The sequence below is a fragment of the Castanea sativa genome, chromosome 1, assembly GCF_040712315.1.
Source record: "Castanea sativa cultivar Marrone di Chiusa Pesio chromosome 1, ASM4071231v1".
Lineage (NCBI taxonomy): Eukaryota > Viridiplantae > Streptophyta > Magnoliopsida > Fagales > Fagaceae > Castanea > Castanea sativa.
In genome coordinates, this window is record NC_134013.1 from 54,325,111 (window position 1) to 54,352,904 (window position 27,794).

The window sequence follows — 27,794 nt, forward strand, 5'->3', positions numbered from 1 at the left end:
AAGCACCGATCTACAAGTCAAGCACCGATCTGTGGTTGTTTGTGTATGTCTGTGTTTTTTTTTTTTTTGAGCAAAGTATATCTCTGTATTCTGTGTTTTGTAAATTTTTGAGTGTGTTGTGTAGGGTTCTGAGTGAGAAAATAAGGAGCGAAGGGAAAATAATTTAATATTGTTTTGCCGAGCTACGAACCGTGTATATTTACACGGTACTGTAGCTCGTGGATGAGTTTCCACATTTTTACCCAGTTTTAGATACACTGATGTAGCTCAAAATGTGTAAAATTGAAAAAAATTTGTATTATACATGATTTTAGATACACTGATGTGGATGCTCTTAGAGCATTAGCAGCAGAAAGGGGAAATGCCAAATGTAAGGGTATCTTAGTATTTAGACCCAAATAGAGCTCAGCGTCCGAAAGTGAACAATTGTAAAAAGCCAAATTTTTTTGCCATTCAGCTATAGTGCAATTCTACCTTTAGAATTGCACTGTAGCTGAATGGTAAAACAAAATATACTATTTAATTCTAAATATTAGATTTCTCTCTCATTCTGTCTCTCATCTTTCTCTCTCCATCACTGAAGCTTCAAGCCTCTCTCTTCTCTCTCATTCACACGGGCTCATCTCACTCTCTTGCCATCGTTGAAGCCTCTCACCAAGCATCAATTGTGTTTCTTTTTCTCTCTCTCATAGTGTGGTTGGTTGAGATTGGCGTGGGTGTGGTTTGATGAGTGTGTTTGCTTGGTCCGATGTGGGTGTGGTTAGTCCATTCTGCTTTGTTTCGTTGGTGGATGGCTATGGCGGCAGTGGGTTTGATGAGTGTGGGTGTGTGTGGGGTTGGGTTTGTGACTGATATGGTGGTAGTGGTGGGGGGTTCCGGTGGTGGTGGGTTGCGGTGGTGGTGGGTGTTGATGATGGTGGAGGTGGGGGTTGCCATGGGTCGTGAAGGGGTGGTGTGGAGTTTGGGTTTGGGTTTTAGATTTGTTGTGATTTGCTTGTTTGATTTGAGTGATTTTGGTATGGATTTTTTGTTGTGATTTTGCTGGGGTGGCAGGTGGATTTCTGGTGCTTGTTTGATTTGGGTGATTTTTTGTTGTGATTTTGCTGGGTATGGGTTTGCTAGAGGTTGAGGGAGAAAGAGAGGAAAAGGAAGAGAAAAAGAGAAATAGTAAAAAAAAAAATGATTAAAAAAGAATATTTAAATAAAATGGGAAAAAATAGAGTTTTGGGATGTTGGATGTATTGTAAAATGGTATGGTATAATTAATAAAGTAGTTTTTTGGAATGGTAAAATAGGATAGGATGACATTTCGGGCTGTGGATGCTCTTACATTTGGTTATCAAGAAAACAAAATAAAGTCTTACAATTACTGCCCCGAGCTACCGTTTCCTTTCAACATTTTTGACGTAACACCTGACATCATAATGGGGTCCACTATATGAACTCTCTTAATTTCACCGGTTACATACATTTATGATCAATCCCTATAATCCTTTAACAGGTGCTGCCTCTTACATGATGAGTGAACCATCTCCATCTAGAGTCACGACTAACTTTGATCAATTAAATAGTGCCAATCTGACGTGGGATAGAATATGAGGTTTAATTTTTATGAATAATGCTAGAGATACAAACTATTTTATAAATTTTTTTACAAACTACTAATATAGTGAGTGATCATTGGTAAATGAAAAAGTGATATTAATGATGAGCCTAAATAAAAATCAATTAAAGGTTGGTCACATCAATATTTTGTAAAAATGTTGTAAAATAGTTTGTGAATATAGCTGTAGGGGTATTGGGCCCGGTAATTTATGAAGGATGGCCCAACGAAGTCTTTTGGGCTAGAAACTCAAATCCGAAGACATCAAAATGACATTGGAGTATCTAAATGTCCAAATACGTCCGAGGAGTAGATTTGTCCTCGGATTGCTAGGCCGAGGACATAGGACGAGAAGTTTAGTGTCCCCGGGTTATGTTATAAAGAGTCCTGCGACTATGGGAATACACAGTACACGTGGAGGACAATAGAAAGAGCGGTGGAATATCTAAAGTAAAGCTGCTACCACCGCCCATACATTAAAAGCTCTGTAATTGATACGCTGACTGTATAGATGGAAGGATGAGACCTGAGCATGGAGTTTGGAACTTGGTCCCTAATCCCAGCGGGCTTTAGGGAAGAATAGATGGGACAAGTATCCGGAATCAGGATAGCAACCATAAAGTGGAAGATGATGAAGAGAAGGAGAGGAGTATAAATAGAAGGGAAGACATACGAGAAAGGTGGAGGCTTTTTCAGGAAGAAAAAGAGCCAATAGTATATGATAATCAATATTTGTATCCAAACTTAAGGAAATACTATTATAAATTATCCTCGGATTTCGTCTAAGGAGTAATTCTCAGTCTTACTCTTGCACACAACTCTTTAATTTGTCCCATTGGGCCTAAAGCCCGTTCTTTCCCTTATTGTCTAAACCATCCTTGAAATTTAGATTACAAACCCATCCTTTACAAATTTATTGTAAAGAAAGGCCTTTCAAGCCCATCTACCTCCAGTCATAGTTTGGGATTTTGAATTGTGTCCTTACAATAACATTACTCAATTTTTATTTGCTAATTTTTAAACTTATTTGTCCGGTAGTTTTTGTTAGTTTAGGATTTAACATTTTATTTTCTTGATTTTAGGTGTTTTTAAAGGCTTTTCTAGTCAAATTAGAATCCAATTTATTTATGGTCAATTAGGATTATTTCCCAATAAAACAAATATATATATATATAGGTAATTATACATAACCCACCTGTGGTTTGGGCGGAAATCACTTTGCCTATCCGTGGTTTAAAAAGTGTCACTTAACCCACTTGTGGTATATTTCGTTTGTTTTCCGTAACCCACCTCTGTTAAAATCAGGGGTAAATAGGTATTTTTGCTCAAATTTTATATCTCTCTCCTCCAAAAAAAAAAAAAAAGACACTAAAACAAGAGAAAATAAGATCATAAGATGCTATTTGTAAGAATTTAGAAACTTGTCTCAAGAACTCCAATAAATCACAAACTATATTCTTGTAACACACTCAAAAGAAAATAACACAAAAGGAAAATTTTACTTAACCTATTAACTTATTTTCTTCTCTATACATTAATTTATTCCTCACGCTCTTTTTGCCCCCCTCTCTTTGTTCTGTCCATGTCCCTCTCATCTCTCACACTCTAGTTCAGATCGTTGGCAGCTTTGGGTCGTGGTGGCTTGGGTGATGACTGTGGAAAAGCACGAGTTGGCTATGTTGGTTGGGTATGGGTTTTGAGGAGGAACACGGTGTTGGATTGAGTCTGGGTTTTAAGGAGGAGCATGACATTGGGTTGGATCTGGGTTTTGAGTTATGTTTTCTTCTTCTTTTTCACTTCCATTCCTTTCTTTTAGCTTTTCATTTTTTTTTTCAACTTTATTGCGAATGGGTTGGATCTTGTGCATAATTATTTTTGTTTTTATTTAAATTTTTTCTCCAGCAGAAACAATCCCAGCAACTAAAACTCAAACAAAATTCTTGAAAAAAAATCTCAGCAATCACCAAAACATAAAGCAAACACATGAACCAAGCCTAGCAACCACCACGACATAGATTGCATATCCAAACCACAACCCACTACTGTACCAAACCCAGCAACCAACGCCACCACGAGACATTGATCCGCCACCTCTCCACCACCCCCACGCACGCCGATCTCAACACCACGATCTGCCAAACGCCCACATCCCACGCCGGTAGACCCACTCTGGTGAAGAGTTCTGAGAATTGAGAGGGAGTTTGACTGAGAAGAGGAAAGAAAGAGTGAGATAAATTTTCACAAAACCCTCCCTTTTCCACCACCCCATGCATGCCGATCTCAACACCACGATCTGCCAAATGCCCACGTCCCACGTTGGTAGACCCAATTTGGTGAAGAGTTTTGAGAATTGAGAGGGAGTTTGACTAAGAAGAGGAAAGAAATAGTGAGATAAATTTTCACAAAACCCTCCCTTTTGATCTTGTTTCTCTTGCATTTTTGTGCTCTTTTTTGTTTTGGGAAGAGAGAGACATAAAATTTGAGCAAAAATACCTATTTATCTCTGATTTTAACAAAGGTGGGTTATGGAAAACAAACGGAACATACCTTAGGTGGGTAAAGTGACACTTTTTAAACCACAGGTAAACAAAGGGATTTTCGCCCAAACCACGGGTGGGTTTAGTGTAATTACCCCTATATATATATTATGTGTGTGTGGATTCTAGGTTTTCCTTATGGAATCAAGGAATTCCTTATGGATTTAAGGGTTTTGTTGTGCTAGAACAAGATCTAGTCTTTTCACGCTTACTATTTTGAGTCAATTTGTATAAGAATTTGTTAGTATTGTGAAATAGTGAAAGGCAACAGTGAAAGGCAATAGTGAAAGTGTAGGGCTTCTAGATGGCGATTCAAATTAATGGTGAGAAGATGACTCGTGAACTCAATGAAAGTTGAGACATGCTCTTCAAGTTAGATTTGAATTGAATAACAAGAATGATAACAATTGCGAAACATAACTCACAATTAGCCTATTGGTAATCACAATTCCTTTCATGAAATTTATAAGGATTACAGTGTTTTTTTTTTTTTTGAAGAATTGTAAAATTTAATGTCTTTTTTTATAAGGAAGAATTCCTTAAGACTTGATTTAGAGGATTTCTTTTATTATATGGATAATCCTAAGGAGAGAAAGGTTAATTTTTTTTTTTGGTTTAAGTTGATATGCCTTAGATTGGTGGGAATGAAGACAATATCATAGAACTTGAATAGGCAAAGACAAAATTTGTTCATTGCCAAAGATGCTTACAATTAAGTTTTTTCCTCTCTTTTTTTATGATGTAATTTTGTCATATACAAAGCAAAATTATAGGTCAATAAGTTTAGACTCGAATTATATTAATGAATTTTGCATTCAACCATCAAGAGAAGATATAAAATTGGGAATCAACAATATAGAACCAAGCTTTGAAGAAAACTTTTAAGTGGATGAAAAAAAAAAAAATCAAGTCTCACAACAGTTTGACAATTTGAAGCTTGAAGGTAATACTTTTCAAGAAATTGATGTGGTGGTTAAAGAGAAGAAAATGGAGCTAATTTAAGAGATTGCTGAAAATCATAAAATGGAGATTATTGTGGAAGACACAATTAAAGCCAAATGTGATGGTGAGCCCAAAGTTCCCAAAACCAAATTGATTTCCTAAAGACCATTGCTATACCATCTATTAATTTTCCTGGAGTTGAAAAGTTCAATATTTTCTTCAATCCTTTATTGGTTATATTGCAAACCAGTTGAAGGGTGAAAAGAAGCAATTCTAAATTATAATTGTGGCAAATAATTAGAAGAAATTCTAAAGTATGATTGTGGGAAATAATTCTAACCAAATTTTGAAGATGGTGAAGTATTTGAAATATCTTTTTACTTGGAGCAGAAGATTTCAATTTCCAGACAAAAACTCGAGGTCAAGTTTTGAATATTTTTGTAATTTTTATTATTTTAGGATTTTATTTCTTGAGTAATGCTACAAACATAAACTATTTTACGAACTTTTTACAAACTGTTAATTTATGCGCGGATAAATAAAAGCAAGTATGATTTATGCGCAGATAAACTACCTTCACATTTGCGTTTCTATATCAAGCTACTCTATTTCACACATTTACACTATTACTACAAATCACACTAAATTAAGAGAATAATATCCCAAATTTGGTTTTGTAAGCATTGTAGTGTATTCTTTAAATGAAAAACAAGCAGACTCAATACTGAGTAAATACAAAAATCACATTGTTTGGATAACACCCACATTAACTAGCAAATTATACCTGAAAACGGTTCCCTAGTTTAAAACATGACCATAAAGGTGGCCTCCTAAAATCTCAGATTGGTCGTTAGACTAACCAGAAAAGAATAATTTTCTCACATGTATCAGAACTCAAAGTCTATATAACAGTCAAAGCCAACAATAACAACATCCACATGTCTGCAGTTTTAGAATACCCCTCAGACCAAGGTTACACGCACTAGAGCTCCGTTTAAGACCGTAAGATGTTGAACATTCAGGGGACACATCAGAAGGAATAAAACTTGAGACAACGTTACAAGAAATCTTCAAATTGGCAATCCTAAGGGGTGACACAATTTGCTTGGGGCCAAAACTCACTTATCAAAAAAGAAAGTGTTAGGATTCTCCTCATTGCAGTAACAAACCTTTTAGACAAGACACGGAGAAAATGCCTGACATTCTACATCAAGGATAGCAGCTCCAATATCTCTAAAAAAAATCAATCAATAATAAAGTCATTGTGGTTATCATGATTAGATGGGCATCAAATAAGTACTAAAGTAAATGCAATCTTACCAAGAAAAAATACAACTTTTACAACATAATCTGAAGCACAACAAAAAATAATAACAGAAACAAGTTAAGTGTTGATCGTATGACATACAAAAGACTATGCTTGCAAACTTTTGGTCCAGCCATATGGTTACAAAGCCCACAGGATTTAAAAAATTCACTGGCTTTACCTCATTATAATTTATTTTATTTTTAAATTTCTTTAAATTTTTTTTTTTGATGAACTTAATTTCTTTAATTAGATTGAAAAACTGCCGCACGATACATAAACACTTTAGGACTTGTAAAAAGAGTTAAGAGACATTCACATTAGGATTGCTCTCTTCCCACCTCAAAACCCTGCAACTACCACAACCGCTTAGTAATGGCAGGGAAAGCTTAATTGAAGTGGGAGCAATTGGACATGAGCTCACAGGTATTACGGTCTACCCTTGTCAAAATCCATGGATCATTTTGTGGCAAGCCCAACAAATAGATTTGCACCTTTTCAAGAATCTAACCAGAAATCAAGGCCATCCAAATTTTTTTTTTTATATTGTAGCCAAGAAATAAAACCTTATAAATTGTGTTTTTCATTCCACTACAGTGTAATTTCGAAATTCTAAAAAAAAAAAAAAGAAGGCGAATTTCATTTACTTTCCTCATTTTCTTATTTTTACTTTTAAGCCCTTAATCATAAACACAAGTCACAACAATTTCTACCCAAATATATAAAACCATCGGCATACCAATCCTGATTCTTTTAACAAAGCGGATATTCTAATTATTCATCAAAAAAGAAAAAAGAAAAAAGGTGAATAGTAAAAAAATTCAGGTACAATAGTTATCTCCACTTTTGTGTGTATGGGATCCAGTTACGATAGCAGAGCAGTTAGCTCACTTTATTAAAAAAAATGGTACGTATTGCAGGTCCGGGTCCAGCCGCATTGACATTCGCACCACTCAACGACAACTACAGCACTGTGTCTACTATTATTAATAATGTTAAGTCTTGTTGGAGTCGACCAGTGGTCAGGTTGAGGAATCTTGGTCCTGCTGCTGCTGCTGCTACTCAGGGCCAGATCTTCACTTCATCATTTGCTTCTTCTCCGTTTGGCTCCATCACCATCAGGTTCTTTTACTAGTTCCTCCTTTGGCGTTTGTTTAATACAATCACTAATCAGATTACACGGGGCATACTCATATTAGTTTTGTGAATGATTGAGGCATTTTTGAAGTTTTGAACTTAATACACTCGCATTAATTCCACCGCAGCCTAAAATTTAAACTTTAGAGACTAAAATCGATCACAGGCTAAACTTAAGGGACCAACAATGGATCTAATCCTTTTGTCTATATGGATAAAGAAAGAGTTTCAATTCTCATATGATTGTTGGTCCCGTAGCTCGTGAGCGGGTTTAATTCCTGAAATTTAAAGTGATCGTTTTTAGTCCCAAAAAGAAAAAGCTGTGATCTGGGCTAAATTTAAGGGACCAACCATGTGGGTAAAGAGATAGTTTCTTACATGATGTTTATACAAATGATAAATATCTGAGAGTGATGGACCGTTGCCTGCTTAAATCTTTATTAATTAATGTCATCTTCAGCATTATCGTCCTCCGCTGTGTTGTTTGGAAAAATAGAAATTGAGAAGAGAACAGGGGAGAATACTAATACTACATGTCGGGGTCGGGTCGGGGAAGGATTACTAATGCAAATTTTGGCTTGCAGAAGGAAGAGGCTTAGTAGGAAGTTGATTGGTGAGAGGTTGATATCTAAAATGGCTGACCATCAACAAAAGGCAGTCACTGCAGATGTCTCCTCAGGGGATATGATTTTTCAACCTATATTGGAGGATGGAGTCTTTCGATTTGATTGTCCTCCAAATGATAGAGATGCAGCATATCCTAGTTTATCTTTTGTAAACAGCAAGGATAGGGAAACACCCATTATGAGTCACAAGGCGCCCTTATACACTCCGACATTTGAATGTCTTCTTGAAAAGCAGATTGTTAAAATCGAGGTCAGTTCCTTCATTGCTTTCTTTGATTTGGTTCTCCACATTTCTTTTTATCTCTTTTCTAATGCAATTTCAAGTCTTGCATTATTCCTATTAATTGATACAATGGAATTTTCTTCTAATATAGCTTCCTTCTGGTACCTCCTTCTATGGAACTGGAGAAGTTAGTGGACAACTTGAGCGGACTGGAAAGAGAGTAAGTCAATTTGTTTGATATTCCATCCACGAAAGCTCTATACTTTCTCTACAAATATTAAGCAGTTGCCTTTCTTTAAGGTTTTTACTTGGAACACGGATGCATGGGGTTATGGTTCAGGAACTACATCCTTGTACCAGTCTCATCCTTGGGTGATAGCTCTTCTGCCCAATGGGGAGGCACTTGGGGTGCTTGCTGACACAACACAACGCTGTGAGGTACTGTGACAATTGAATATATGGAGATAAAACTTTCTGAAATCTTTATAGTTATGCTTCATAGTTTTTTACGTATCTATTGGTTGCGTGTATCTTTTCATAAACAGGTTGACCTGAGGAAAGAATCGAGGATACAGTTTGTTGCTCCATCCTCATATCCTGTTATTACATTTGGTCCATTTCCTTCACCCACTGCTGTCTTGATAGCTTTATCTCATGCAATTGGTAATTTCCTGAATCCATCCTAGCTATTATTTCTTTATTCCTCTTTATGTATAATTTCAATTAATTTAATGTGGCCACAATTATCAAATTGATTACAGAAGAGCCTAAAATTCATTGGTTGAGGTGTCTTATAACGCATAGTATTAGTCTACCTAGTTCTAGTGTGCTTTACTCAATGATCATATATCATTACTTGTCTTCTAATATTTGCTTTACTTCTAATTGTGAGACTCCATTAAAATTTCAACAATGTGAGTCTTCTAGAAGGCAATTTTGTTTTTTTGTTTTTGTGTCACATTATTTTTTCGGCGAGAACTAAGATCTACTTGGATATATGTATTAAATCTTTGTATTTGTGTCTTGTTCATAAAGAAACATAATTACGTTGTTAACAGTAACCATTTGACTACCACACAATGCAACCAGTATTACTGACTTGTCCTTTATTCTTAAAAATTATCATTTTGGTAGTGAGTTATATATGCTGAATAACTGATTTTTTTTTTCTCTTCAGGATCTGTATTTATGCCTCCAAAGTGGTCCCTTGGCTATCAACAATGTCGTTGGAGCTATGATTCAGACAAGAGAGTTCTTGAGGTTAGTAATTTCTAGTTTGCTCAGGTTAATGCCAGCCTCTCTTCTTCCTGCATGCATTTCTACATGCATGCTTGCAGTAAATTATGTTCAAGTACTACATCTGTTCTCTTAATTTTTAAAGTTTTTTATTTCCTGAGTGATATATGTGAATAAGCTTGACTATACTGTGAAGAATTCAGTATATTGTCAAAATTCTTGATTTATTCTCCAAATCTTTTTTAAGGAGAAAGCAAAATGCTTATATTGGTTAGTTCGTTGTTTTATAATCGTGGACCCTCTATGGATGATTCTATTTTGAACATTATTATAATTATTTTTATTATTTTTTCTTCATTATTGAACGCCTTACTTTTGCAGATTGCCAGAACATTCCGGGAGAAAGGTATACCTTGTGACGTAATATGGATGGATATCGATTACATGGATGGTTTTCGGTGTTTTACCTTTGACAAGGCATGTCCTCCTTTAGTGTCTTCTGTATGACAATTCCATAGGCATAAATTATGAGCTATCTCAGTTGAATTTAGTCACATATATTTTTGTTCTTTGGAAATGTATTGGCAGTTCTTGATTAAATCTATATCCTTTTTTCTTGATGTGGAAAAATGAATCAATATGTTGCTTTTACCGTCTTTTTTTTTTGGGTTTAGCTCCCCAACAAATTCTGAAGTTTATCCATTTTTTCCTCAGTCATTCAGTAATGGAATAATGAATCATGGTTTTTTTACTTGAGTAATCCATTGCTTGTGGCTATTTCCTTTTTTGTGTTTGTTATTTACAATAATCTAATTTTATTGATAAATACATTTATGGTCTGTTTGGATACCACTTATTGCTGAAAACACTGTAGCAAAATAATTTTTAAATGTGTGAATAGTGCTGTGGGACTTAGTTTTTTTTTTTTAAAAGTTGCTGAAAAAAGAGGTTTGTGGGTCTTGTGAATAGTGCACGAGACCCACTAAAAATGCTAAACACTGAAAACTGAAAGTTTTCAGTGTTATCCAAACGTGCACTTAGTGTTTTCATAGTAGGTTCTGTCTTGTGCTACACACTACTACAAAAAGTATTTAATTACAAAAAGTAGTTTGTATTGTGACTTGGAAATGGCTTAGCCATCTTGCATGAAATCTTTCACATCATTTTTGACATGAACAATAAATCATTATGGTATCTTTCAGGACCGTTTCCCAAATCCAAAATCTTTGGTAGATGATCTTCACCAGATTGGTTTTAAAGCTATCTGGATGCTTGACCCAGGGATCAAGCACGAAGAGGGTTATTTTGTCTATGACAGCGGTTCAAAAACTGATGTCTGGACTCAAAAAGCTGATGGAAGGCCTTTTGTTGGTATATCTTCTTCATTCACTAGTACTTAATTTTGACAGTTGATGTGTTAAAATATTCCAATCCAATTTCAGGGGAGGTGTGGCCTGGACCCTGTGTTTTTCCTGACTTTACGCAGTCAAAAGTTCGTTCCTGGTGGGCAAGTTTAGTTAAAGATTTCACATCTAATGGTGTTGATGGTATATGGAATGATATGAATGAGCCAGCTGTTTTTAAGGTAATTCAATAATTCTTTTTAGTACTTGCCTCTTTCATTGTTATTTGATCTAATTATTTTTCTTTGCAGTCTGTAACAAAAACAATGCCTGAAAGTAATATTCATAGGGGAGATGATGAGCTTGGAGGTTGTCAAAATCACTCCTATTATCACAATGTATTACTCTGTAAGCCTAGCCTTTTGCTTTTTCCATGTTACATGCTTGTTAAACCTAGTTTGTATTTGCTGTCGGAATGCGTTTGAAATGAATTGCTTTGGTCCCATAGGATCCTTTCTATGAACTAGACTGGCATAGCAAATTATGAACTTCTCTCAGTTAAGGGTTTGGCTATTACAGGTGTATGGCATGCTGATGGCAAGATCAACATATGAAGGCATGAAGTTGGCTAATGAAAATAAGCGTCCTTTTGTCCTCACCAGGGCTGGGTTTATTGGTAGCCAAAGATATGCTGCAACATGGACAGGAGATAACCTTTCAAATTGGGAGCATCTTCATATGAGTATATCCATGGTACTTCAATTGGTAAGCAATTAGGAGTACACACTTATTTAAAGAAAAAAAAGTGATCTTTGCTGTCTGTGCTGTTTGCCTGAAGCAAAATGGGACACTTGAATTCACTTTTGTGCCTTCTTGTGTAATTTATGCTTTTGCCATTCCTGCCAACTTTCCACAAATCTTTTCTTTCATCCAGTGGTCTTGTGGAGAACTTTGGGGCTGTCTACATTGTCGTATTTGCATGGGAAATCAAACTCATTGATGCAGCCATGGAAAAATAAGGGTCAAGTTGCTAATCTTAGGTTAATTTTTGGTTTTGTCGAGTTAAATGCTTTTTATATATGGGACTTACATGCAATGTTGGATTGAGACAAGTCTTAAATGGTTTGAAGTTAAGTCATTAGGAGTCTAGGGCTACAACATTTTCCTAATTTGGATTACTGGTTTGAAAGTTGTAGGTGTATCTTATGAGCAGGGAAGATCTGGCATATAATTTTACTTTTATGGTTATTGACTTGATTGTGTTTGGTCTAAGAGTATTCTAATTTTGGATTTCTAATAGTGCTAAGAACTATTCTGTTTGTTTCAATTTAGGAGTCCTGTCCAAGAAAGTTAAGGAAGAGAAAGTTTTATGAATATGCTTTTTTGAATATCTTAAATTTATTTATCCCAAATTTAATTTAGATATTTTTCCTTTTTCTTCCTTTTCTTGGTTCAGTTTTGGACACTATGAAATGTTTTTCATTTTCAGATAATGCTTCGGATAAGTTTATTCATGTTCAACTTTTTCTAGTATTTCTCTACTCAACTTTGGTTTTAGTTTGTTTTCAGGGACTTAGTGGTCAGCCACTTTCAGGACCTGATATTGGTGGGTTTGGTGGAAATGCAACACCCCAGCTTTTTGGAAGGTGGATGGGTATAAGTGCTATGTTTCCTTTTTGCCGCGGGCATACTGAAACTGACACATTTGACCATGAACCCTGGTCTTTCGGGGAAGAGGTTTGTCCTCCTTTAGCAATACGGCAATAACTTATGTTGAGTATGCGAATGAGCTTTTTTAACTTATTGATGATCAGAGTGCATCATAGTACCACTTCATTAAATGCAGACATATTTTTGTTAAACAACATATGATAACTGATAAATTATCAATTGTTCCAAAAACTTAAGCTGTTAAGAAATAAATAATTTAATCATTATGTGGGCCCAAAATCCCTAGGTTTGAACTCAGGATCACTGGCTCTTATTCCATGATGAATTATTGATTATACCAAAAGCTTAATTTGTTAGAAAATGGTGAATTTAATACTTAACCATTAACTTTTTTTTTGATAGGTAATACTTAACCATTAACTAAGAGAGTTTTATATTTGACATATTTATGCCTAGTTTTTCAGTTGTTTCTAATTCCTATTTTTGGGTTTGAAGGGATCATCATGCAGTACATAGAATATGAGTAAGGTTAGAGTATGTTTAATGTCATTTGAGTTTTCTTTCTGGTCGTTTGGATGAGAGGTTAGCCTATTTGCTATTATCTCAAAAATGTGAGGAGGTGGTTGGGGTAGGGCCATAGGTCCCGATATTTCTAAATGGAGCTATATCTTTGTGGTATCTATATTGAATACTAATAGCTCTTGGATACTTCCTGATATATATTTTATTTCATAGATGTACCCAAAATTTTAGAATGATATTTACATCTTATAAAAAATGTTTACTCTATGTCCTGGATGCTCTTGGACATGTGCCAATGCAATAAACACCTTGAGTAGAAAGAATCATGTTTTTTCAAGCTACAGTTTTCCACCTGAATTTTGAGTGAGTGGTATACTGTGTAGTTGGAACTATTAAAGCGCACGCATTTATGTATATTGTATATGGAGAGCTTAAATCCAATCAGACTAAACTTTTGGAATTTGGAAATGACTTTTTGAAGTCGTATATTTAGGCACTATTGATTGCCACCTATTAAATTGTTGTAAAGTTCTTTAAATTCATGTTATTCTGTTGTGGCCACAATTTAGTTCAAAACTTACTTCAGTTTTGTTCATTAGTGTGAAGAAGTTTGCCGCCTAGCTTTGAAAAGGCGTTACCGCCTTTTGCCACACATATACACTCTTTTTTTTAAGGCTCATACAATTGGTACTCCAGTGGCGATGCCTACTTTTTTTGCTGGTGGGTTCTTGTGCTGTTTAATAAGAAATTCCATTTGATGGAATTTATGAAATTGATTACTTTATTCATGGGGTTTGATGTGTGTCAATTCCTTTTGCAGATCCAAAAGATCCCAACTTAAGGAAGCTTGAAAATTCTTTTCTTCTGGGACCAATTTTAGTTTATGCAAGGTTTTCATCTATTCCTTCACAGATAGATTATTTATTGGGTGATTGTAGAATGTGTTCATATGTGTTTATATGGTTCAGTTTCTTGCTCATTCTGCTACTTGGATTATTACAGTTAACAACTTAACATACACCTTGTTTCTTGCAGATTAACATTTAACTTTGCATCTAGTATACTTCCTATGTACTTGATGTATTCTTTGTTGTTATAGAATTTTCTAAATATAATGCTGGGTGGCTGTCTTCAATAAGTTGGCTGGCCAAACATTGTCTTATTTCTCATTAATACATCCATCTGATGGCATACCATACTCTTTTCACAATCTTTATTCCATATACCTCATTCCTAACAAGGTCAATACCTAATTTCATTTTTACAAGATAAAACAAAGCCTTATTGTGTAGCATCCATTACAATAAGAAATTACTACAACTCACTTTTATACTTGGATTCTTGTGATATCTGTGATTCTTATCTGTTGCACGTAACTTATTCCAATTTTGTACAACATATATTATTTGCATTGCTGAGGAAAGTAAAAACAGAAAATGTGAGTGTGATGTTATGACCCTCTTGATCTTGAATATTTAATTATAAGCCTTTACCACATAAAGGTCTATTTTGTGCTCTCTGGTTTTTGGTATACATTTTTTGTTTTCTGTTGCTGAATACCTATACATTTGACCCATACAGTTTGTACTAACATCCTTGACATATTTGATTAGCACTATGCCTGGTCAGGGTTTGGATAAATTGGACTGTACATTGCCTAAGGGAATTTGGCTGAGGTTTGACTTTGATGATTCGCATCCGGTATCTTTTACTTCACTTCTTGCCTCCTCTTTTTTTTTTTTTTTTGGTGCAGTAAAATGTTTTGTATTGTTGGTTTCTCGTTTTAATTTTTTGTGGACATGGCAGGATTTGCCAGCATTATATTTACAAGGTGGATCGGTTATACCTTTGGGTCCACCTCATCAGCATGTTGGTGAATCTAAACCTTCAGATGACTTGACACTTCTTGTGGCTTTAGATGAACATGGTAAGTTTGGTGCTTTCAATATTTTTAGGAATAATATGTAAATTGTTCACTTGTTGATTCCTGTTGTTTCAAGTTTCAACTGGCTATTCACCAATTCAGGCCATGTTCTGAAGCCTGCTTGTTTACCTGAGCTGGTTTAAGTCCGAGTTTTCTGTCCACAGTATTCAATCTTGCACAGACTGTTTAAAATGATAGGTTGGCTTTAAAGACATCATTGTATGGTCTAAGGACGTACTTCTCTTTTTATTTACAGGGAAAGCTGAAGGTTTTCTGTTTGAAGACGATGGTGATGGATATGAATTCACTAAAGGTGGATATTTGTTGACACACTATGTTGCTGAACTTCAATCATCAGTTGTTACTGTGAGAGTTTCCAAGACTGAAGGATTATGGAAGAGGCCAAAGCGTCGTATGCATGTGCAGTTATTGCTTGGTGAAGGTGCAATGGTATGTCTTCTTTTTTTGGAGGGAGAAGGCTGTACATTCTTGAGACATGCATATGGTAGTAAACCAACATAGGTGGTCCTCTGCTTTATTTTTATTTGTTGATTTTTTCAAATCTGGGTACCTTCAACAGCTTGATACGTGGGGCATGGATGGAGATGTGCTGCAAATTATGATGCCTTCAGAACAAGAAGTGTATAAGTTGGTTTCTACCAGTGAAAAGTATTACAAGACTTGTTTGGGTAATACAGCTTCTGCAAGGCGGTGTACTAGCTCACGTTTTTTTATTTACATGTGCATATTAGTCTTGCTAAATGATAATATGTTTCTGAACAATTAGTCTTTATCTGAACCTTCTGCTACAAGGAAATTTAAATTTTCGGGTTGGCTATGTATTATATATATATATATATATATATATATATATATAATGATTTCTTGTGTTTGTACATAGGCTTTCAGACATTTTTTTCCTAGAGTTCTTGCTAGATATATATTATAATTTCTTGTGTCTAGATATAGGTTTCCAGACATGTTTGTCCCTCAGTTCTTGCCAATATTCTTCTCACCCACCCCCACCCTCTCTTTTTATTTTTGGGTGCGGGATTTGGGTGTATGAGGTGCATGATTTGCATTTTTGTCTTGCATTCTTTTTCTAAAGAGTATCTAATACTATTTGTACACTTCTTGTCACTAAAAGAATTTTTCTTTAATGCAATTTGTTGTACACTTCTTGTCAGTAAAAGAATTTTTTTAATGCAATTCGTTAATTTTTATTGGTTGTCATACTTTTTGCTGATGAAGTAGGTTGTTAATTGCAGAAAATGCTAAGCGCATTCCAGAAATAGAAGAGGTTTCTGGACAAAAGGGATTACAACTTTCAAGGACTCCTGTTGAACTGAACAATGGTTATTGGATTCTAAAAGTAGTTCCATGGATTGGGGGTAGAATTATTTCCATGACGCACCTTCCCTCAGGTAATTCTTTTGAATTGGCACAAGCTCAATATTTTTGAATTTGTTCCATGATAATATTTGAGAATAATAGCTCCGATTTTAGAATCAATTGATTCAGAGCCATATTCAGGGATGGCTGTACCTTGAGATAACATGATACTGGATGTTTGTATTAAGAAATATACAGGACGACCTTAAAAGAATTGGTATGGTATTTTTTGGGGGTTGATAATAGATTATGATTTGTCAGCAATTATGACAATCAATATTATGCCTTACATATTTAACTATTTGCATGGGCACTACTGCCAAGGCACTCTCAGTTGTAGGATCTTACAAACTGGTGTTATCCTGGTTTAGCACCCAATAAGTTTTCTGGTCAACTAAGCATTCTGCTATCTTTTAGGAAAAAATTTTGGAGAAAATTTCTGTGCCTCTTTTGCATTTTGTTGTTGTGAGCTTCTGTGTTGCATATAATCATGCTCAACAAATCCTCTAAGAAACTACTTATTAGGTCTGTACTTCCAGTAAAGTAAATATTGATAGGTACAATTTGTTGTTTTATTGAATATGAATTGAGTATCAAAGAACCATTTGATTTTCCTCTCTAATAGCAAGTTTGTAAGATGCTAATTTTGTTTTAATGTTTTCCCAATGGTATTTTTGTTGGTTTACATCACACCTCAATTATGAAGTCTCCCCAATCCAACCTATTTGGCACTTTCTAATGATTAAATTAGCTTAATAAGTCTCATGTTAAATGGAGAGAACAGTCACTGCTGACCAAATGTTTCATTTGACGTATATTATATCATTTCATATATATAGTAATCATGATTACTAGGTCATCTTAAGTATGCTAATTTATATTGTTGTAATATACAGTATCCACTCTTTATGGGTAATGCTTCATTTCTCCTCCATGTAATCATGAATGTAGGAATGCAATGGCTTCACAGCAGGGTTGATATCAATGGTTATGAAGAGTATAGTGGCACTGAGTACCGGTCTGCTGGATGTTCTGAGGAATACAATGTCATTGAGTGAGTTGCTAACCTATTTTTTAGTAACGGTCTTTATAGGAGAAGCATGAGTTTAAATGATCCATTTAGAATATACAGATTATGTCTATATAATTACTTACTAAATGTAAGTAGTCACTCCAATGTTTGTCAGGGATCTAATTTATGAATCAACAGCTAATTTTTATTATTAATGATATGTTTGTGTTAGTATGGTTGTGTTATGTGGTGAAAATAGCTTGGATATAGAATATTTCGCTTGGATCTAGATACTCTTCTATTAGGTCTAGGATCTCCTGCTTTGATATCATTTGATGCAGTGGATGAAGCTGAGATATGGATGTGGTTCAGGAAGTTACATTTCTTGCTAATTGACATTAACAAAAATGTTACGAAGAAATGCCAATAGTAAAGCTGCATATTATAGCAAAGAGAGGAACAAGATTGAAGTTGAACTATAGATATAAATCTCTAGCTTTAGGGGACCAATGAAATTTTCCAAATTTGGATCGAATTCAGTTTTGGCAGGATCTCTGCAAGGAAAGCAAGTCAATTGGGTGTTGGAGGTCTTGTTGGAAATCATGAGGAAATTTTGTCTTTTGCTTCCTTTTTGAGATCAGTAATGATGGGTTGCACCAGCAAGGATGGACAACATCTTTAGAACTCAACTGCTGATTATCTGAGGAAAAGAAACATTATTTTAGTGAGTTGGTGTTGTTTGTGTAAATGGGTTGGGGTGACAGTTGAAATTCCCCTTTGCCAAAGAATTGTGGGATATGGTTTTGGCTCTATTTGGAGTTCAGTGGGTGATGGCTTGGGGGATTATAGATTTACTTGATTGCTGGCAAAGCAGATTTGGGAGACATCAGAATTGTGAGATTTGGAAAGCCATCCCTTATTACTTGATGTGCCTGATGTGCTTCCTATGGTGGGAAAGAAATGCTAGAAATTTTGAGGGTTGTGAGCAAACCATTCAGAGCATAAAATTGCACTCTCAGGACTTTGTGTGAATGGATGACTGCATCAAGAATCTTTCCTTTCTCCAACTTATTAGAATTTATAGATCATTGTACTTTTAGAGCTTAGTTGTGATATAGATCTAGTATACGCCCTATGTGCTTGGTTCATTCAATTTCTCTTAATAAAAACTATTATTTATCAAAAAAAATTTGACATTTTGGGAGAGTCCATAGGACCAATGGAGATGGATTTGGAATGCTAAGGTACCTTGAAAGGTTGCTTTCTTTACTTGGGAAGCAGAATTTGGTAAAATTTTGATAGTGGGTAATCTCTAGAAGTGAAGTATGGTAATAATAGATTGATGCTATAGTTCAAGAATAGTTGGGAGTCAGTTGAGCACCTTCTACTTCATTGTTCAATAGCTTGAGATATTTGGTCGTTTATGTTTTTTCTTATTTGAAGTAGTTTGGTTTATACCAAAGACTGCAGCAAATGCTAGAGTGTTAACAGCACAAACAATCCAAGATATTGAAAGCGGTTCCATTGTGCGTCTTGTGGATAATTTGGAGAGAAAGGAACAATAGAATTTTTAATGTTGTTGAACAACGCAATCATTTCATTGAACAATATTTTTTGGGATTCCCAAGCTTATGTTTTTGCATGGTTGCCTCAAAAGGAGGGTTGGTATTAGTAGCATTATTGCCAGAGTTCTTTTCTTTTCTTTTTTCTTTTTCTTTTTCCCCTTGGAATACTTGTATAATTCCATTTATTCTTTAAGTTTTATTTCTTTTTAGGCGTAAACTTGAGCATGCAGGAGAGGAGGAATCAATTATGTTAGAAGGTGATATTGGTGGTGGATTGGCGCTTCAACGAAAAATATATATTCCAAAGAATGATCCCAAGGTTTTCCGAATTGACTCTAGCATTGTTGCCCGGAAAGTTGGTGCTGGTTCTGGTGGGTTTTCAAGGTGAAAATTACTGTCTTGTTTGGCTTTTAATCAGCGTTGTCATTCAACAAAGCTCTCTTGGCTAGCAGTTTTTCTTATCCCTTTACTGTAACCAACTTTTTAGATGGAAAGATTTGATACATTTAATTTTCATCATACTTGATGAGTCAACTTCTAACTTTGACTCTTCATCTTTTTTACTCTATTTCTGTCTTTGAATTCATGCATAATTATTGGTTTTGCTTTTGTGTTGTAGACTTGTTTGCTTGAGAGTACACCCTACATTTGGTCTCTTGCACCCAACAGAATCATTTGTGTCATTTACTTCCATTGATGGGTCCAAGCATGAAGTGTGGCCAGAATCTGGGGAGCAGTTTTATGAAGGGAATCTACTTCCTAATGGTATTTTTTTTTGGTGCACTTTAATATCTTCAATGCCATTATAGTGAAACTTAAAGCTATTTTGTTGTGTTGAGGGTATGAAAATTTCTTTGGGAATAAAATAAGTGGAGGACAAGTTTTCCTTTCAAAATCTGGTTATTTCTTTTCATATGAGAACTCAACGCTTTGATGTAAAATGTTCTGATTTTTTTTTCCCAATAATGTTTTTAGAATTTTTATTTTATTTTTTAAAACTATTAAGTGATTCTCTAGCTTTTAATCAAACAAACAAATGCATGAGTAGATGTCTTCCAGCTCCTATAAATTTTATACTGGAGTTACTTTTTGCATGGCAATGTTTGAAGCTGGGATTTCCAAACCTAAATTGAATCTTTAAGGAATTTTATTTTTCTCATAGCCAGTCCAAGTCTAGAAAAGGGACGGTTGTGGTAGGTTGAAGGCCAACATAAAAAATTGGTTACTTTTCTTATAATTAGGTCCATTTTAGATAGAAGTTGGTGTCCCTTACTAACAAAGCATTGCATTGGACTTTGAAGTTCGGATTTAGTGAAAAGTGAGCAAGTGTAAGCTAGGTCTAGCTGGGGCATTCCCTGTAAGCAGCACATTACATCACACCATGGTGTAGTGAGTGGCAAGGGTTCTTGCACTTTATGTATGGGTGAGGGTAAAAGAATTTAGTTCAAGACAATAAGATTTGTTTTGTAACTTGGAATATAGAGTTTTTAACAGGGAAACTCATGGAAATGATAGAGACAATTTGTAGGAGAAGAATAAGCGTAGTGTGGTCACTGAAAATTAAGTGCGTAGGTGAGAAATCTAGAGGAATTGAACATATAGGATCTAAACAATGGTATACAATAAAAGACAGACATAAATGGGGATAGAATTTGCAATGATGTATAATCTTATATTTGCAAACACTTGCTTTAAGAAAATGGATTCACACTCAATTACTTTCAAAAGTGGGACAAACATTGGTCAAATAGATTTCATCCTCAACAAGTTGAAAGATGATACTAGGAGAAGGTATAACCACTCAGACTTAGATTGGTGGTACTAGATATTTGTATTAGAAGATTGAAAAGAAGAGATATTAGAAAGAGTAACACAAGAATTAGGTGGTGGGGTTTGAAGGGAGAGAAACAAGTTGTGTTTAAAGACAGAATGATTTAAAGCAAGTGAGACCTAGATGAAGTTTTTAATAGGATGTGGAATGAAATGACCAATTGTATTAAAAGAGTGCCTAAAGAAGTTATTGGAGAATATAAAGGATGTATGATATTGACTACAAAGACTTGCCAACTAGTTCTCTTTTATCAAGGGTTGTATAAGGAAACTGAGGTGGGGCGTCCTACCATGGATGGGTTAGATTTTGCTTGTATTGAAGAGGATGAGCGGTTATCTTTAGAGAAGGAGTTCACGAAGAAGGAAGTCTTCCAGGTGTTAAGGGAGATGGAGGGTGATAAAGCCCCTAGTCTTGATGGTTTCATCATGGCTTTTTTTCACAAATGTTGGAGTGTGGTGGAAAAGGATGTCAAGGATTTTTTTGTTTACTTTCATTGGCACTCTATGTTTGAATGGTCTATAAATGCTTCGATTATCACTTTATTTCCTAAGAAGTGTAATGCCGTTAACATTAAGAACTTTTGCCCCATCAATTTGGTGGGTAGTGTGTACTAGCTGCTGTCCAAGGTGTTGGCTAATTGGTTGAGGGTGGTTTTGGATAATCTCATCTCTAAGTCTCAAAATTCATTTGTTGGCGGAATCCAGATTCTGGATTCTGTGCTTATTGCAAATGAATGCCTGGATAGCAGGTTGAAGAGCAGAATATCGAGCGTGGTTTGCAAGCTTGATATTGAAAAAACTTACGACCATGTGAACTGGGAGGCCTTGTTTTATTTGTTGGGCCGGATGGGTTTTGGGCTGAAATGGAGGGGTGGATTAAGGCTTGTGTTGCATCGGTCCGTTTTTCAATCCTGGTTAATGGATTCCCTGAAGGTTTTTTTGGAAGCTCTCGTGGGCTGAGACAAGGGGATCCTCTATTCCCGCTTTTGTTTCTCTTGATAATGGAGGTTTTAAGTAGACTCTTGAAGAGGACTGGGGAGTGTAATCTTATTTGGGGTTTTCATGTGGGAGCTGTGAACTCTGTTGGTGTGTGTATCTCCCATCTGTTATTTGCTGATAACACTATCTTATTTTGTGATGCCTCTAGGGAACAGTTGCTATCCATTAGGTTGGTGTTGTCTTGTTTTTAGGCTTTTACGGGTTTGAAGGTCAATGTTAGGAAAAGTGAGATTGTCCCTGTTGGGGAGGTGAATAATCTAGATGCATTGGCTAATATTCTTCATTGTAGAGTGGGCAGTTTGCCTATGAAATATTTGGGGATGCCGTTGGGAACTTCTTTTAAGATAGCTTCAATTTGGAATCCTATTTTGGAGAAAATGGAGAAGAAACTATCCGGGTGAAAGCGTCTCTATTTATCTAAGGGTGGTAGGCTCATGCTAATAAAGAGTACCCTCTCTAGTCTCCCAACATACTTTTTTATCTTTTTTTACTATTCCTAAAGCTGTGGCTACTAGATTGGAAAGTATTCAGAAGAATTTTCTATGGGGGTCTTTTGAGGGGAGTTTCAAGTTTCCTTTGGTGGCTTGGGAAAATGTGTGTTTACTTGTTGAGATGGGTGGATTGGGGATAAGAAGAGTGGTGTCTTCTAATCAAGCTCTTTTAGGGAAATGGCTTTGGAGATATGGTCATGAAGCTACTCATCTCTGGCAGAGAGTTATCTCCACTAAATATGGCGAGGGTCAAGGGGGTGGAGTACGAAAGTCTGCAAGAGGACTCATGGGTGTGGCCTATGGAGAAACATTAATGAAGGGTGGGAGAGCTTTTTTAAGCATTTGTCTTTTGTAGTGGGCAAAGGCACTCGTATCCGTTTTTGGCATGATAGGTGGATTGGTGATAATACTCTAAAAGATCTCTATCCTGAGCTCTATGTGTGTTCAGCGGTCAAGGATGCTTGCATCTCTGAGGTCTTGTGGATTCTAGAAGGGGGTACTGTTAGAGTGTGAAATTTAAGGTTTTATAGAGATTTTGAAGATTGGGAGTTGGCTGCATCTTATTCTCTGTTTCAACTTATCCAAACTCGTATTCCTCGAGATGAGAGGAGAGACACTCTTTGCTGGCGGCTAAAAGGTGATGGTAAGTTTGACACACGGTCTTACTATCATGTGATTCGGGGTGCTTCGAATTCTCTATTTCCTTAGAAGGGGATTTGGAAACCAAAGATTCCTAAGCACGTGGCGATCTTTCTGTGGACAGCTGCTTATGGTCGGATCCTCACTTTGGATAATCTAATGCTTAAGGGTCGCCCATTGGCTAATTGGTGTTGTATGTGTTGCCATGATGGGGAGTCGGTAGACTACCTTCTTCTTCATTGTCTTGTTACTCATTCCTTATGGTCTTTTATGCCTCAAGCTTTTGGCATTCATTGGGTTATGCCAGGTTTGGTGGCAGGTTTGTTATCTTGTTGGCATTAGTGGCTTGGGAAGCATAATTTGGACATTTGGAATTTGGTTCCAGGATGCTTTATGTGGATTGTGTGGTTGGAACGAAATTGTCGATCTTTTGAGAACAAGGAGAAGACGTTGGATGAATTAAAGGTTTTAAGTCATTGCAGTCTTTTGGAGTGGTCTCGTTGTTGGGGTTTTACTGATTGTTCTTCTCTCTCTGAGTTTATGTCTTCCCTTAGCTTAGTTTTCTAATTACCCTCTTTTTGTTGTGCTGTGTGCTCTTTTTTTCTTCTTGTTCATCATCATGAACATCTTGTACTTTTCTCTTATTTTTTTATCATTAATATTAATTTTTTGATTACCTATCAAAAAAAAAAAAAAAAGACTTGGTGGTGGAGGTCCCAATAGCATTGGGAAAAGTGAGTGAACTATACAAGTCTACCTAGATGTAGAGACAATGTCGCTTATGTAAGTTTGGTAAAAGTAGAAATAAAGATGAAAAAGTTGTAAAATTGGATGGTTGAGAGATTCCAAAAAGTGAGTGTTTTGATATGTTGAATTTCAATTCATAATGACGGGTAGATTGAAGGAAATGTGAATCATAGGATAAGGGCATGGTGGATGAAGTGGGGAAATGTATTTGGAGTATTGTGTGATAGTAAAATTCCCACTAAATTAAGTACAAAGTTTTTCAACAGTGTTATAAGATCAATTATGCTTTGTGGTATTGAATATAGAACTATTAAGAAGTAACAGGTTATTTATAAAAATAAATAAATAAATAAGAAGTAACAGGTCAAGAGTACCTTATATAGTCTTCCTACTTATTTTCTATCGCTATTCACCATTCCTACTCATGTGGCCAACAAAAGTGAAAAGGAACTTTCTATGGGGTGTTAGCAAGTCTCATCTGGTAGGTTGGGATAAAGTTTGTGCGCCTATAGCCAATGGCGGCTTGGGGACAAGGAAACTTGCTACTTTCAATAAAGCCTTATTGGGAAAATGATTGTGGCGGTTTGGAAAGGAGGAGGATCGATTATGGAGGAGGGTGGTAGCTTCAAAATTTGGGAAAGATTGGGGGGGTTGGACCTTAAAGCTAGGTAGGGGAGTTCATGGGTGTGGTTTGTGGAGATGTAGTTGCATGGGATGGGAGGATTTCAGCAAAAATTGTTAGTTTGTTGTTGGATTGGGGAATAGAGTGAGGTTTTGGCAAGATGGGTGGTATGGGGATCAACCCTTTCAATTGGCCTTCCCAAGGTTGTATGGTATTGCCATTGATAAGGAGATTTCTGTAGAAGTTTCTTTGCCTAGGCAAGGGGCGGAGGAGAGAAGAATTTGGGATGTTCGTTTTATTAGAGAATTTGAGGATTGGGAGATGGATGAAGGGCTGCATTTCCTTCGTTTGTTGGGAGCTAATACTCCTCTGAGGGATGTTGGAGACCGGATGAGATGGAAGTTAAAGCCTAATGGGGAATTTGACATCCGGTCGTTCTATAATAAATTAAGAGATTGTCCCTCAACTGTCTTTCCATGGAAAGGTATATAGAGAGTAAAGGCCCCTAGGCGAGTTTATTTCTTTGTTTGGTGTGCAGCTAGGAATAAGATCCTAACGGGTTATAACTTGAGATTGATGAGATTGGATTTTGTGGATTGGTGCATTATGTGTCGTCATTGTGGAGAGACGGTAGACCACTTACTTCTTCATTGTGAGATGACTTATCGGTTATGGAGTTTTGTCTTTAGAACTTTTGGCTTGTCTTGGGTTATACCTAGATCGATCCCAAATTTGCTTTTTTGCTGATGGAATTGGTTGGGGAAGCACTCGTCTCAGATTTGGAATTTAGTTCCATTGGGCATCCTATGGTGTGTTTGGAAGGAGCGGAATCGGCGGACTTTTGAGGATTTGGATAGCACCGGTGATCAGTTGCTTGCTTCTTTTAGTAGGACTCTTTTTGATTGGTCTAGGGTTTGGAGACTCACAACTAGTGACTCTCTCCCTTCTTTTTTTAGCTTCCTTTCTCTTTTGTAGTTTTTCTGTTGTTTGGTTTTCTTTTTTATTTTTGTTTTGTTTTCTTCCTCTTGTTTTTTCTAGGTTTGCTCTATGATCTTCATGCATAGAGTAGCCTTTTGTATATATATATATATATATATATATATATATATATATATATATCACTCTTATAAAAAAAAAGGTCATGTCATCAAATAAAAGTACCTGAAATGAGAATGTTAAGATATTGGAAATATACAGAAACATAGGATACGAAGTGAAGAAATTCATTTAAAGAAAGTGATTGCTTTTATTGATGAAAATATGAGGGACAGTTGCTAGAGATTGTTTGGTCATGTGCCAAAGAGAGTGATTAATGCACCAATGTGAAAGAGTCTCTTGATTTAAGTCGTAAAGAGGAAGAGAAAGTTATAAACTATTGTTGTTAGAAGTAGTAGAAAGGACCTGTTAATTAAAATGGTGATGCAAAATATGGTGTTGAATGGGATAGAATGACAAAGAAGAATACATGTTGCCAACACTGATTAGTTTGTTGAGGATCTATAGTTGATCCAAGGTTTTGGGGCTAAAGCTTTGTTGTTGTTAAGTTTCTGAATAAAGCTGTGTTGCCAGAAATATTAGACTAATAACTCAAAGAAAGGATGTCAGTTGTAGTTTTTATCGGTCTCCATTGTGGACAAGAGTCATCAAATTGGGTGCGGATGCTTGGATCTGGATGAAGAAATCAAAATTGATCAAAACTATCGTAACACGTATAATTATTATGTCAGAAATTGATAATGCTTGGTTTGAAAATATTAGCTATGCTCTGTGCTTACCACGGTAGAAACTCATCACTCAGTTGATGGAACTGAGACAAGATATGCACTATGTTTCCAAGTGTTATAATTATATGTCCCGCGATTAATCCTAGATTACTTGCTCAAAATATCTAAGGTTACAGTGGATGAACAGCAACGAATTTGATCCACTCAGCGATAGAGAAGAAACTGGTATAAAATGAGCATAAACTACATATTCATTGAATATCTGTTAATCATACTGGGTATTGTCGATATCCTTCTATATAAATGCTCTTCACACATTTTAAGGTATGACCAATTCAATCTGTAGTTAGTGACTGCCATTACTGTCATATATCCAAAGATTGCTGATACAAGTTTTATAAGTTATTGCTTTCTCGTCTCTGAAATATTTTTTCTCAGTTCACTTTTTTTTATAAGAAGTTGCATCTACTTTGAAAAGCTATCCTAGCGCTTCTTCTCAAAAGCCACCAAAAAGTCTAAGCCACTTCTCAAAATTGGCAGAAAACTAATGCACTATTCAGCTTTTTAAAGTCTGAAGCAAAACCCTTAAGAAACTGTGAAAATCCCCATCATTGGGCCTGATTTGTTTATTAGTTAACTCAGTTTATAGAAATTATTTTCCTATCACATTGATCAAAAGTTGGTTTCTAACTTTCCATTGCCGTTGTTTCAGGTGAATGGATACTTAATGATAAATGTCTGGGCTTGGGGCTAGTCAATCGGTATAATGTCAAAGAGGTTTTCAAGTGTCTCATCCATTGGGGAACTGGGACAGTTAATTTGGAGTTGTGGTCAGAAGATAGACCTGTTTCAAATCAATCACCTCTCAGGATCTCCCATGAGTACGAGGTGATAGAAATCCCAAAATTGTGATCCAACATATAGATTATAGTGTTGCTACTTGCTATCACAAGATTCTGTGTAATAAAACTTTTCTAAGTATGTCTTGTATAGGGATCAAGTGATAGCACAGCAATAATTACATTTTGTTATCTGCCTACTAAAAAAAAAAATCATGACTTTTGTAACGAGCTTGAAATCAAACTTACATTGTGTCTTACATTTGGTTATCAAAAAAACAAAATAAAGTCTTACAATTACCGCCCCAGGCTACTGTTCCCTTTCAACATTTTTGACGTCACACCTGACATCATTATGGGTCCACCATATGAACTCTCTTAAATTTCACCGGTTACATACATCCATGGAATGAAACATGATCAATCCCTATAATCCTTTAACAGGTGCTGCCTCTTACATGATGAGTGAACATCTTGAGTCTCAACTAACTTTGATCAATTAATAGTGCTGATCTGACGTGGGATAGAATATGAGGTTTAATTTTTATGAATAATGTTAAAGATACAAATTATTTTATAAATTTTTTACAAATTGCTAATATGATGGGTGATTATTGGTAAATGAAAAAGTGATATTAATGGTGGGCCTTGATGAAAACCAATAAAAGGTTGGCTACATTAAAATTTTGTAGAAATATTGTAAAATAATTTGTGAATGTAGCATTACTCAATTTTTATTATTTGTTAATTTTTAAACTTATTTTTCATGTAGTTTTTGTTATTTTAGGATTTAGCATTTTATTTTCTGATTTTAGGTGTTTTTAAAGGCTTTTCTAGTCAAATTAGAATCCTATTATGGTCAAT

General features: G+C 35.6%; 1 protein-coding gene across 1 annotated transcript; it reads left to right on the top strand.

Annotated features, from left to right (window-relative positions):
- Positions 1-7,256: 7,256 nt before the first annotated feature.
- On the top strand, positions 7,257-27,238 carry LOC142613523 (uncharacterized). The gene is made up of 23 exons (XM_075785903.1): positions 7,257-7,510; positions 8,110-8,401; positions 8,526-8,594; positions 8,675-8,812; positions 8,920-9,037; positions 9,552-9,634; positions 9,992-10,087; positions 10,813-10,981; positions 11,053-11,195; positions 11,265-11,351; positions 11,533-11,718; positions 12,523-12,690; positions 13,746-13,866; positions 13,967-14,036; positions 14,760-14,847; positions 14,953-15,073; positions 15,327-15,520; positions 15,651-15,759; positions 16,339-16,494; positions 17,414-17,516; positions 19,250-19,423; positions 19,659-19,804; positions 26,804-27,238. Exons 1-23 carry the CDS (start codon positions 7,293-7,295, stop codon positions 27,001-27,003), a joined length of 3,249 nt encoding a protein of 1,082 aa, XP_075642018.1. The 5' UTR covers positions 7,257-7,292; the 3' UTR covers positions 27,004-27,238.
- Positions 27,239-27,794: the final 556 nt, after the last annotated feature.